Raw genomic sequence first — 13026 nt, forward strand, 5'->3', positions numbered from 1 at the left:
AGTTGTTGCAAGAGCCTTAAAAAGCAGTGTCACAGTGAGTAATAAAGGGAATGTCACATGATTTTAGAATCCCCGTTTCTCGGTTTCTCAAGGGCAACTGCAATGACAAAGCCTTAGGCACAGTTCTTTTTTTTTTTTTTTGTTTTCCCACTTGTGCCTTTTTTCTCTGAGTTAATACGGAGAGCTCGGATGCTTTGCAAATCAGGTTATTTTGCCTACTTTCTCATCTTATAACTTCATAACTCAACCCACAGTGCAGCACAAGCAATCCTCCCGCAATTCCACACGCGCACTCCTATATTCAGGAAATTAAGCTGAAGCGCAGACAACGGGGGAATTGCATATCCACTCATCTCTAAATTACATTAATAACCGATTGTATTGTCATTGATTGTTGATTGTTTGCAGTGGCGTTGTATAGAGAAGCCCTCTTTCACAAAACAGAAAATTTAGACAGGTTTGAGCTTTGATATTGTGCTCGAACACAAGAGACCAGAGCCTGTAACGCCCCTCATCTCTCAATTTCATTTTCAAATTATTCTTCCTTTATTGTGTTTTTCTGTCTTACGCCACCGTTATGAAAAGCTGTCGCCTCGATGCGAGGTGGCTCATATTCCACCGCGGTTCACACTCAGTATTGTCAACCATCTCTCGAAAATGCATTTTTAAAAAATAATAAATTAGGCCTGTCAAAGTCAAAATGCGTTCGTTGCTGAAGGTGGAACTGGTGGAAAGCATTTTATCCCGGCTCCAATCACCCTCATCACCACTGCAGCCAAGATGGCCGACAGTTTAAATTAAAAATGTATAGATATAATTAAGCCTTTTTTTATGTGACCCATAATGAGCGACTTGTAGCAAGGGCTCCAGTAAAAAAAAAAAAAATAGCAAATGTCTTCTGTTTTCATTAATCTAAAATGCATGTATGCCACTCATGTTTCATTCATGTTGTTTTTTACCTCAAACAAAAGTAATTTTTCATGTTGTGTCCCGCCGACATAAAGAAGTACATGCTTGCATTTTCTCCCACCTGGACTACAGTGATGCAATTTCTTTTGCTGCTTTCAGTCAGAGGTTCCTCCACCGGCTTCAGTTGGTGCAGAACAGTGCTGTCGGAAATTACTGGCACCGAAAGATATGAACATTTTACAAGCCAACTTATGTTGGCTCCCTGTTCGGCATCGATTTTAACATTTTAATGCTGACTTCCAAAGCATTAAATGGCTTTGCTCCATATATAAATCACTGCTTTGCTGACTACTTACATGCCTCAGCGTCAGCTCAGATTGATAGATGGAGCTCCTTGGGTTTCTGCTAGGTCTCCGTTGGTAACCAAGGGTAACCAGACAAAGTCCCCGGACATCAGAACACCACCCTATACAATAACTTCTACAGACGTTTTTTCATATATAAGAGACTGAATATTTCATGTTTTTCTTCTGGCGGTACTTGAGCTCTCTTAATAATAAATATGATTGCTTTTATGATGTCAGTTTCAATTATTTACTCATGCATTTTCATTTTAATTATATGTTTGCGTTTTAAAATTCTCTGCAAAGCGTTGTTCTTTTCGTTAGACTATTCCTTGGGTAGCAATTTTTTTACTTTATTAAATCGAGTGCTACACAATTTTGACTAATTATTATATTGTTGTCATGTAAGTTGTGATTAGGTTTTTTCTTGACTGTTTCACTGCAGCATTTTGTGACACATTATTACTGTCTGCGATGGAAATCTTCAGTCTTATTGTAGTTGTTTTATTGTTGTTGTTGTTGTTGTTGTTGTTGTTGTTACTATTCATACTATTTATATATATTCATATATGAATGTAGGTTATTGATTGTTGTGTTGTGTACATACCGTATGTACAACACAACAATCTACATGAATGTAGTGTTCTGTTGTGCATTAGTAAAACAACCAACTGTGCAGGTGTTTATTGTGTTGTGTTCATTTACACTGTGATGTTCAGTGAGGTCAAACAGATTGTGGGTCTGCGGCTGCCTGGTTTACATATACAAGGGAGGCTCATGAAGGACAGGTGAGCAGATAGCGGACAGTGAACATTTGGAAATAGTTCTCCCAGTGTTAGAGATAGTTTGGCCCCACAGGGCCCTATCATCTGTCATCAACCCTGGGACCTGTCAGTGCAGCCAGCAACAGCTGTCCTACCTCAATTATGAATCATTGGCCATGTCAGGAGACATCAGACTACCTTATCTTCACCAGTGCTGCAGCCAATGCCCAGAGGGACTTCTTCCTCACTGTCACACACACACATGCATGTACGTGCATGTGCATACGTGCACATATGTACACACACACACACACACACACACACATGCATGTTCCTCTGGACTGTAATGAGAGCAGGCTTATTGTAACTCCTGGCTGGAATCTCTGCCTCAGCAGACACATTTGTGGAGCTGGGGATTTGGCTGACCAAGCACACTTCTGCACCAAGCACACTTGTGCACCATGCACAACATTATCAGAGGATGCCATCTAAACATTGTGCTGTTCCATTTAGGGGGAAAAAAAAAAAAAAAACGTGTTAGAAGAAAGAAGAGAGAATCATTGTTAGTGTTGTTTTTTAGCTGAACTTATGAAATATGAGCTCTAAAAAATGCAAGAAACGGAAGACTGTCCTTCGGGTAGGTGCTCTTTGACTTCAAGCGCTTCTTTTTCCCGGCGACCGTTCCAATAAAATATTTCCTGAGCTCAATCAAAATGAAGAGAGTAGAGGAGAGAGGGTCATCCCTTTCCTCTAGCTACTCTTTTCAATCAAACCACTATAATGAACCGACCATCCTGCAAGGCCATGGTACAATTGACAGGCCCAGAGCTGCACTCAGAATACAAAAGATGTGGAGAAATCTCTTAAATAAACCTTTAAAGGATAACAATATTTGCAGGATTGAGTACCTTGATCTTTGTGTGTTTACCGTGACCTTTGTCGAACTGGGAGCTTCCAGTGTGCTGCGGTGTTGAACTACCTGAGTGAACAGCGAGCAGAGGTCCAAGAGATCCATCTTATCACGTCCAAACAGAAAGCAGCCTTGCGTGGCTTTTAATCTGTAACTTTAGAGTAACTGCTGGTATCTGACAGTGTGTCCCACACAGGAGATAAACCTAATAATCTGTATCATGCAATTAAGGAGTCAAAAAAAAAGAAAGAATTAATTGGACTTAACACGTGGCATGTAATCTTTACTCACTCATTTATTAATTTGTCCATAAGTACACAGTGAGAGTTAACTGTCCGCAGAGGCTGGCTCGCACTGATAATTTACTGCTGAAAACATCTGGTGGTGCTCCGCCGTGAACATTCACACTGACTCGCAGGAGCCATTGCTGATGCAGAAATGAGCAGTATGTAATCAAAATGATCCCACTATACATGGAAATTAAATGACCCTGCCGCCGGGGGCAATAAATCAACAGCCATTGGGCTCACCAGCTGCAGTGTCATCATTACTATGATAAAACACGGAGGCTCATGCAGTGGAGCACACTTGGTGGAGCGCCCACCTCTTCGGCCCCGTATCGGAGGCTTTTGAATAATCTCGGAGCGCCACATCCAGTTGCTGCTTTTTTGTGCATCTCCTGATAAATTCGTACAAAAAGGACACAGTTCCTTCGAGCAGTCATTATACGAAAAACGTTATCTTAATTGAACATTCACCTCTATATGAAACAGCCAAGGCCATTTCCTATTTGCCCCGCTGTCTAAAACAATGGATCCTCATGCCAATCAGCAGAAGCTGAATGTTAATGAGGGTATGCCGGAGCCAGTGGCTGAATACAATACTAACTTGCTCATTGTCACTTGTGTCACATTTAAGATCCATTTTTATGCCGCAGAGATCACCAAATGCCTCCACTACCGAGTGACCATCCTCTCAAATATTAACTTTAATTTCCTTCCAGAAGCATAGAGCACCCATCAAAGGAAACCTATTACTTTTTTATGTTCGTGCCAACGACAGCTCCTCTCTGTAAAATAAAAACCCTTTAAAATACCCTGTCAATGGTCCCACCTTTTAATTCTTCTTGACATCACATTATGCCTATATAGAAGGTAGAGGTGAAGCTAACTAGCAGCACGACAGAGCCGACCAGATATGGCTTGAGTGGTAATGGCTCAGGCATGTGTGAGCTGACCAATCAGAGCAGCCCGTGGGGCCTTAAAGTGACAGGAGCTGAAACAGAGTGCTGCAGAATCGGGCAGCATGAGATAAATGATCTATTTTATGAGCATTAAAGCATGTCAACCTATTCTAGCAGTCACCCAAAATAAAAACGATGAACCTGAAAATGAGCATGATGTGTCTCCTTGGAGACCTGCAGTATTTGAAACACGTCCATGAGACGAGACTCTTGCTCCTCTGATAAATCAACCTCGCTCTCTGAGGTGCCTCTCGGGCCTTGACATCTCCGTTTATTTGCCGCAGCGTGCGTCTTTGCATAGATTTAAATTCATGCATTGCTGATTACTCCTCATATTTTCTCGAACGCCTCTTTACTCCCCCATCCTCATCGTGACGGCAAAAAAGAGCTGGAGAGAGCACAGCCTTCTGCCAGACAGAGTCTTCTGCCTTTATGACAGCTAGCTGGGTGGAGGAGCAATTAGTGTCACCTGAAAGCGTTCCTCTCGGGGTGGCTGGGCCCCATGAAAACTCATCTCAGAGAAGCCCTGACACCCTAAAAAGCTAATCAAGATCAAACTGGCCTTCTTTATGTCCCATCTTTCTCCCCCAAGGTGCAACATGATGAAGGCTTCCTTCTGCCTCATCTCAAGTTGATTAAAGGCAGCACGCCCGCCTTGGCCTCCATTATTCAGTCGGGATCAGTTTCTCTGGGGCATAGCTGCTAGGTGCTGTGTCATTTGTGCTGGCGGGGACCAGAATGGCCAAAACACATGCATTACCTTGTTAAGACACCCCTTTCTGTATGTCAGAGGTGAGGAGGAAGGATCACAGCAATCATCTGGTTTTATAAAAAAGAAAAAAAAGGAGTTTTTCTTCTGGTGGAAATTTCATAATGCTTTCCCGCGGCCCTCTTTATTTGATGAGAGCACTAGTGGTCACTGAACACCAACAAAACAAAATTTAATTCCCCTCGCTCATCAGCTGCCCACAGCCGCGGTCAATGCCATGTGCAGTGTGCTTCCTTTGTAAGAAATACTGGAATTAAAATGAGAGTGCAAGGATCAATACAGCAATTCACCCAGCACTGAGAGGAGACCGTGTATCAAGTGTTGGCGTTGCTTATTAACATGAGTATTGATTGGAGTCAGAGGAGCGCGGTCGCGGAGGCAGCATCAAACACCAATCGTTAACCCTCGCGTCAGGGTTAGCTATAAACATTTGGCATGCTCTGTAACATCTCAATCCTTTAAGGAGCTCTTCGCCGATGATCCACCCTGACCGTACTTTATCCCCACCTGGAGCGCGTGTTATTAGCACATGCAGCCTTGGGCTCATTAGACGTTTTGGTTTTATGTTTTTTGCTTTGTTTTGGAGTGAAACAATATTTTTGCTCATTTGAGGACGAGAAACTCGCAAGCTGTAATTTTCTCCGCCGAGACTCCCGGCCTTCGTTTCATATTTATGAGGTTTAATTAAGGAAATGAACAAAGACGAAGTTTTGGGTTCTCTTTCACTGGCTTGACAATTTTGAGATTTGTGGCTCATCATAATGGCATGAAAGTTAATGGACATTTTTACCCAAAGAATAAAAGTTCTGTCATCGTCTTCTCACCCTTTCGCCGATAAGTCGGGTAAGGTTTTGTAGTCCACAAAACAAGTCCATAAAAAAGAAAAACATGTTGCAGCATTCTCTTAAACAACTAAAGTAGATGGGCACTTGTTTTAAAGGTTGTTGCTTGTCTTAGGGCTCATAGGCTTGACAGAATCTCTGAGATCCGCCTGCACCCACTTAAGACGGGGTGCGCGCTAATGCTTTTAGCTTTGTAGCTACAGTTAAGATATGGTTTTTATCTTTCATATCAATTTGGGATCTTTGGGCTTCCGCAAACTTAAAGCACGCTGGGCAAGATGTATGGATCCATTTCATTTACTCATTTTAAACATTTCCTGGGCTACAAAACTCCACCCGACTTTCCATCTACAATTGAGGGTGGAAAGATAACGACTTTACTTTCATATTTTTGGGCAAATGTTCCCTTAAATCAACGGATTACTTTGTCATGATTTAAATTATACATTTAAAACAGTGATCAGCTTCAATTATCATAATTAAAAGCTTGTTATGTGCATCCGAAAGCATCCGAGGGAGAAAAGAAGAAGACACTGATGAGAAAATGAGCAAGTCAGGTTGTGTTAATTCATTCCTGCGCTCTGCTGATTTATCCCCTGGTTCACCCAAGGAACTCGAAACACAGTGAGCCGCAGGTAGATGAGCGAGACGCAAAAACAAAAGAAGAAATGAGGCTTGAATGGAAATGGAAGCCGAAGGAAAAGGTGGATGGAAAAACCTGCGAGAGGGATTGAGAAAAGAAAGAAATGACTTATACAGTATTGACCTCAAGTCCTCCCTCACCATCTTCTTGAATGATGCTGCTTTAAACCTGTCAGAAAAATGGAAGCACCCCCCCAATCAGCCTTTGAGGCAGCGCGAGAAATTGGCCACGTCTGGGCTCCTAACCCCTGAAATGTATCAACCGCTCTCAGTCCTCTCGCCACACAATACATTCTCCTTTCAGCGAGAGTGCATCGATGTGGCCACCATGAAACAGAGCCGGGACGACCTGTGCAGAGGCTCGGATGGTAACTCCTCGAGACCGAGGCAGGTAGATCCTAAGACGAGGAGACGGGAGAAATCAGAGCGGGACAGATGGCCTGGAAGGAGCTGATAGCTCGCTAACCCAGAGGATTTATTTGATCAAATAAAAAAAAAGCTCCAAAACAGATTTTAAGCACTTTAATGCCACAGCCCAGTTCTGGAAAACCTCCATCTGTCCTCTACTTAAACCTTATTGCTGGATCGAGTGCCGGAGAAGAGCAGGAGACGGATAGAGAGGACAGAAATAAGATGTGCTTAAGATATCAGCAATTCACTGGTAAAAAAAAAAAAAAACTGTCATTTTCTGCGTGTGTGTATAAATACAGTGGACTTAAGCTTTCAAGAGCAGTGCTCATTCGTGGGTGAATATTGAGAAAATTGAGTGACACAGTCGAGGTTTTGACATAATCACGAAATTGCAGTTAACGTACAGCAGTATCGATCCACCTCAATGATACTTGGCACCTCATGCAAATACAGTAATCATCCTTTAGCGGATTTAGTCTATTTTTAGCACTCAACCTGCTGTGTACCGACTTTGTTTGCATCTGTGTACATCTACTCCATGAGCCTTACTTTGCCACCACGCGGACAACTAAAGTATCTCGAGTTGAACTGTAATTGAATATCTTTGCTAGCAAAAACTCGCCACACTCGGATCAACCTAAGCGCACAGTAAGACTGAGAATTAAACCTGTCGACCAAGTGTTCAAGAACGCGAATGTGAACGGCTTTCAAATTATTCATCATTGCCAAACTTCATATAATAGCAAAGTATGTCAGTGGCAAAAAATCCACAATTCATACCTGACAGTTTGTCCTCTATTTGTAAAACTACAATATTCCACATATTTCAGCAATACCTATGTGCAACACTGCCAGCATTTATGACAGCATCGGTTTATCTCTTATGCTTGAATGTTTTTGGTGTTACATCAGCCTTCTAATATCTGCGCAATTATTCTGCAAATAAATTGTAACGCGGCCAGAATCGCCAGATGGGGCGATGCATTATGTGCCGTTAGCTGTGGCAGAGAGGTTGAACAGTCAGGCCGAGGGCAGTAAATTCTCCGGATACATTTTTCATCCCTCCCTCCTCTCGCAAGCTGCCAAACCGCTGAAAGGGGTATTGACTAAACACAGAAAATGTCTGATCTTGCTTATTTATTCCCCACCAATCTCTCTATTTTTTTTTTTTCGAACGCTGCCCCCAAAATCAGACGGGGGTCCGCGTGTTGGAAATGACAGACGCCGTGCCTGCGCAGTGTGAATACACTGTGATTTACTGAACCACGGGGACACATCAACATAAACATTTATCATGCGGTAACCTCATTTGTCCTTCAGAGTTTCTCTCTTTCACCTAGCATCCTTCCTGCACCCTTTGCCAGCTGCCGGTGTGTCTACTATAATGATGACTCCCTTCCATAAAAGGAGGCCGGCTGCCAAAAACATGAACACGCACTCCGGCCATAACGTCCCTCCTACGGTTCCTCTGCTCTGAAGTGCGGAGCGCATTTTTCACCCATGTTAATGTTCAGCCACAGTAAATGCTTTCAAAACGCGGATCAAAGTGAATACTAATACTCTTAGATTGTGTGAGAAAAGAAAAAAAAAAAAAAAATCTTCTGGCCCTGAATCAACAAACTGTCCATAATCCGACCGGAGAAGTAGTGAGCGGGAGGAGGAGGTGGGGCGAGTCTGTGATCCCTCCAGAGATCGCTGTGCGACGATGACAAATAAGCTCATCAGCAAAGTGGAAGCAATCAATTCGGCCGCAACGACAACAGTTCATTTCAACTCTCGGTTGTAATTGGATCTATGATTTAGTGTCGTCACAATTGCGCCGGTCAAAAATGATGAGAAACAGGACTTTCAGAAAGAGAAGAAAGGGGAAAATTGATCTACGGCGTTTAATTGAACTGTTCAGCATGTTTTTTTCTGCTGTCACATTGTTCAGTAAAGCACATTATCTCGACAGATACCACACCGCAGTCATGTGTCAATGCACACCTAGCTGAAAAAAGACAGGAAAATAAAAAGTGTGTTACAATGAGCCTTAAGTCCTTAGAACGTTCAACACAAAAGAGGTCACAAAACATTTGCCGGTTACAGGGCTGTTGTTCAAACTACAGATTATATCTCCACATTTGTTGTTTGCCCAACTCCATGGCCACACTTTTGTTTCCTACGATGGGGCTGTAATCTTCCAATCATTTACCTCTAACCCTGAGCTTCTTCGGTTTGATGTCTGTCGCCAAAGAAAAGAAAAAAAGAGGCTGCCAAAAACACTGATCAAACTGGAAAACTGGGCAACGCTGATCAAATAAGAATCAAGATTCTGTTACTGCATTGCCTAATTCAATATGCAAAAATCCAGGACAAGCCAAAAACCGAGCCCTGCCCAACTCACAGTGCATCATCATCCAGCAGCCGGAGCATTTAGTGGCGCAGTGCGACCCAGTTGGGGCATAAAATTAGCACAAGTCACTGGCCAAATGCTCGTAAAACATGCAAATTTATTTTGATTTCCTTCAAAAAAAAACCCAAAAAACAATCGCTGGTAATCTGAGTGGCTGGCAAAACCTGGACATTTGCTAGCCATTCGGTTGGTGATTCTGCGCCCTGGGCACAACATTCTTCTACCGCTTGAGTAAAAGGGAATACCACAGCCCCATTTTCTCTGTTTTTCTTCTCTAGTCATGGCAGGAATCTGAAAAATATTTCTCCTGCATAGACAGGCCAGTTTAAAAGAACCACCTTCCCAGCAGTGAAACACATCTTTCAAGAGTTTATCTCTCTGTCTTCCTTGCTGGTGCGATCATCGATGTAGAAAAAGGCAAAAAACAAAAAAGATGGAGGGTTTCTTGGTACATGAGATGGTGGTGCCCGAAGTTGAAATCCTGCTAGGGATTCTTGTTGTTTCCCCCTCATGTTTCTTGCTGCTCTCCGCTGTGAACTGAGGCAAAATGCCCAAAAAAAATTATAAAGGGTGGCTGACCAAGACACAGCAGAGCGTGTGTGAATACAAAGAGGATATTAGCCAGCTACCACTAGCTCTGCAGCTGCCGCGCTCTCAACTTTCAGATTTGAATGCATGGTTTTATCTGTCTTCCTGCATAATATGTGTGTGTGTTTGCCTGTGCTGTGTTGATAAGTCCTTTAAAAAAAAAAAGGTAAATCCCATGAAAAGGCTTAATATGTGTCCATCTCCCTCATGCTTACCTCGAGAATTAAGCACAGGTGAGTGAGGAGGTAGTCGAGAGCTGAAAATCAACCTCGTGTTAAAAAAAAAAAAACAGTCAAAATGTGAAATGTTCCCCCTGCTTGCGTAACAGTTCCTGTGCACACCGCTGCTCCGCAAGTCTACCCTGTGATCTCCCTCATTCCTTTAAAAACCTCGGGACCTGGGAAAAGCCTCCAGGCGGAGGAGCTTCACACACCGCTGATGAGAAGGTATGACACAAACTTGACTTCAATTTCTATCTTTCAATCTTCAGCGAGCTGATGTCTTTGCTGGGAAACAGAGACCACGGCTCCTCATTCCGTTCAGCCGTGCCAAGCAGTTTTCTGTATAGTTTGCCATCAGATCAATATCAGTTTAGCTGTAAGAGGGAGGGAGACTGTGGCCCCATCTGCTCACATTGTGCCTGCTGAAACACATGGCTCCCCTCCTGTTTCTTTTTCAGGCCTGGTGTGCGATGATAAAATGTCTATATGTTTTCCACTTACAGCCCCAATGAAATGTTCCACCGAATGCACAGCGGAAGTCAAGAGCTGATACATCAAATGTGGTGAAAATGCATGCATGTGTGCGTGCACGCATGCACACGTTCTGGTAGGTGCGTCCGTGCATAATGGCGCCTCAAGATTTACTGAAGTTACTCCAGAGAAAGCTTTGGAAAGAGAAATACACTCTCAAAACATATACTCTGTCAAGACTTATCTTGGCTCTCCAGAGGCGGCAAGACAAAGCTCGCACATTTTAAAGTCTCCGGTGGTAAATGAGGCGTTTGAGGAATTGCAAATGCCAGGGGATGCGCACACTGACAGTTAATTTTTATAACCTTTTGTGAAAAGACTTACCAAGCAAACATTCAACCTGAGACAGACCCCATCACTTGTGCCCCTTCTCCACCCACTCACCTCAGCAATTTGCTGCCTGTCTATCTCCATCAACCCACACAAGAACCAGCGAAACACTGTAACAGCTAAGGCCAAGCTGAAATGTGTCCACGCTCTTTGCCGGATGAATAAAATCCTTTTCCGTTAACATTATTTTACCTTCATGACATGTGCTTATGGAGAGCCAAACAGCACAATTCTCATCTTCCTCATATTTTTTGTATTAACATTGTATCACGCAGCAACACTTGGGTCTAAAGATGCAATTTTGAACTTCACTGCTTTATCATTCGTTGTATATCGGGGGTTTAAAAATGCAGCTAATAACATCATACATCATCACAGTAACCTTCAGCACTGACCTGAACCTCGATGCCGTATCCCAGGTACACAGTCACAAAGTAGTTACACTCCATTCCAGAGTCCGGTTGCTGCAGTATTTCGATGTTAGCCTCGGGGTCGGTGAAATTCAGACTGCATGGCTCTGTGGAAGAAGGTAAAAAGACAAGTGATTCAGTATTTTTTTTTTTCGCCAGCCCGCTGATCTTTTACACAGCCCACCTGTGTCTCCATGAACCCCCGTAACCCCTTCTCACTATCTCTGCAGATTTCCACTCCGACACTGCTCATCTCAGCTTCCAGGCCGCTGTGGCCGGTGGAAAGGACAGACGGGACACATCAGGGCGAAATCAGATTCTGTTTTTGACACATGAGCAACTTCGCTATCCCAGGTGGAGAGATGAATAGCTGTGTGCAGCATGCAAAGTGAACAGCAGTTATTCCGGTGACCTGATGTCTAATTTTCCCGTCCTCTGGGATGGATGTGTTAAACATTTGGGGTGAGGTTCTGTTAACTTTGAGGATCCATCAGGGGGAAAGTTATTTGGATTCTGCTGCTATTTATTTCACAAAGTCATCCGGATGTTCTGCTCAGTACATACGCTGAAAGTCAGAGAAAGGATGAGCGAGCCTACCTGCTGTCTGCATGGTGGTGATGGTGGTAGTTGTGGTGACGGTCGTGGACGTGGTGGTGGTGGCGCTTCCATCTTGAGCCGCTGGCTTTGAGTCGAGGAGCGTTTGATCTGGGCCGGTTTTATTTTTCACATCTGTTTCCCTCGCCTCGCCTTTCTCCATCCTCATCGAGGATGGCGCGAGGGTGGCCTCAGTTGGAAAAGCACTCCAGCTTCGAGGTCGACCTCTCTGCGTGGATGAGGAAGCCACCGGGCTATTTTCCCCGAGTGAACCTCTGTTGTTCGGAGTCACTTGAGTGGTGAGGGAGTCTGTCGTTGGCTCTACCTTATCCTGCCCTCTGATCTTCTCCTCAGGTGACTTCTTTTGAGGGAAAGACATGGGCGGCCTCGGTGTCGTGGGAGAGAACGTGGTCAGCGGGGTGGTGGCGGCTGCCGTGGCTGTAGTGGCAATGTCTGAGAAGGCGGGGGCATCCTCGTGGGGCACCAGCTGAGTGACGGGGTCTCCTGGATCAGAAACAGAGCCAGGCACAGTGGAGTACGCGGCCACGGAGCCATCCCTGCTAAAAAAGTGCTGGTCTCCCTGGAAGTCCCTCGTAAGTAGGTGCTCGTGGAGCAGCATGCCTCTGAAGACAGGCTGGTGGTTTGGGATGTTTACCGGCGGCACGGTGGTGACGGCGTGGACCTCGCTCTCCGTGTCCATCGTCGACGTGTCCCTGTCCGGGTACATGGCCCTCCTACTGACACCCAGGCTTTCCCTTGGACCTAAAGGGTGAGAGAACAGGGTTGTGTTGAGTTGAATTTTACAGGCCAGCGAGCTACAGAAGCAACGTATGGTACACAAGAGCGGTACGTCTTCTTTACAGTTTCATTATAGAATCATCAAGCCAGCCGGCCTATAATCTACCAAAATTATGCCTAATGAGGTGAGAGGCCGTCCCCAAGTATAATTCTTCCACACATACTTTGTTGCTATTTAAATCAGTTCATTATATGCACGCCTGTGTGTGTGCATAAGTGTGTGTGTGTGCGAGGCTTCAGTAGGCGGGGTGCAGTATAGTAAGTATGATCCATTATATCTATTATAGAAGCTTTAATAAGAGCAAAACAGCCTGATGGGCTGACA

General features: G+C 44.1%; 1 protein-coding gene across 2 annotated transcripts in view; it reads right to left on the minus strand.

The window, feature by feature from the left end:
* Positions 1–13026, minus strand: part of LOC119031941 (seizure protein 6 homolog) — a 104292-nt gene that overhangs the window by 36731 nt on the left and 54535 nt on the right. For both annotated transcript variants that reach the window (XM_037120767.1, XM_037120766.1), the window contains 2 exons: positions 11907–12665; positions 11295–11416 (listed from right to left, as the gene is read on the minus strand). In XM_037120767.1, the coding sequence (XP_036976662.1) occupies positions 11295–11416; positions 11907–12665 (881 nt within the window). The remainder of the gene's footprint in view (positions 1–11294; positions 11417–11906; positions 12666–13026) is intronic.

The sequence above is a fragment of the Acanthopagrus latus genome, chromosome 13 (genome assembly GCF_904848185.1).
Source record: "Acanthopagrus latus isolate v.2019 chromosome 13, fAcaLat1.1, whole genome shotgun sequence".
Classification (NCBI taxonomy): domain Eukaryota; kingdom Metazoa; phylum Chordata; class Actinopteri; order Spariformes; family Sparidae; genus Acanthopagrus; species Acanthopagrus latus.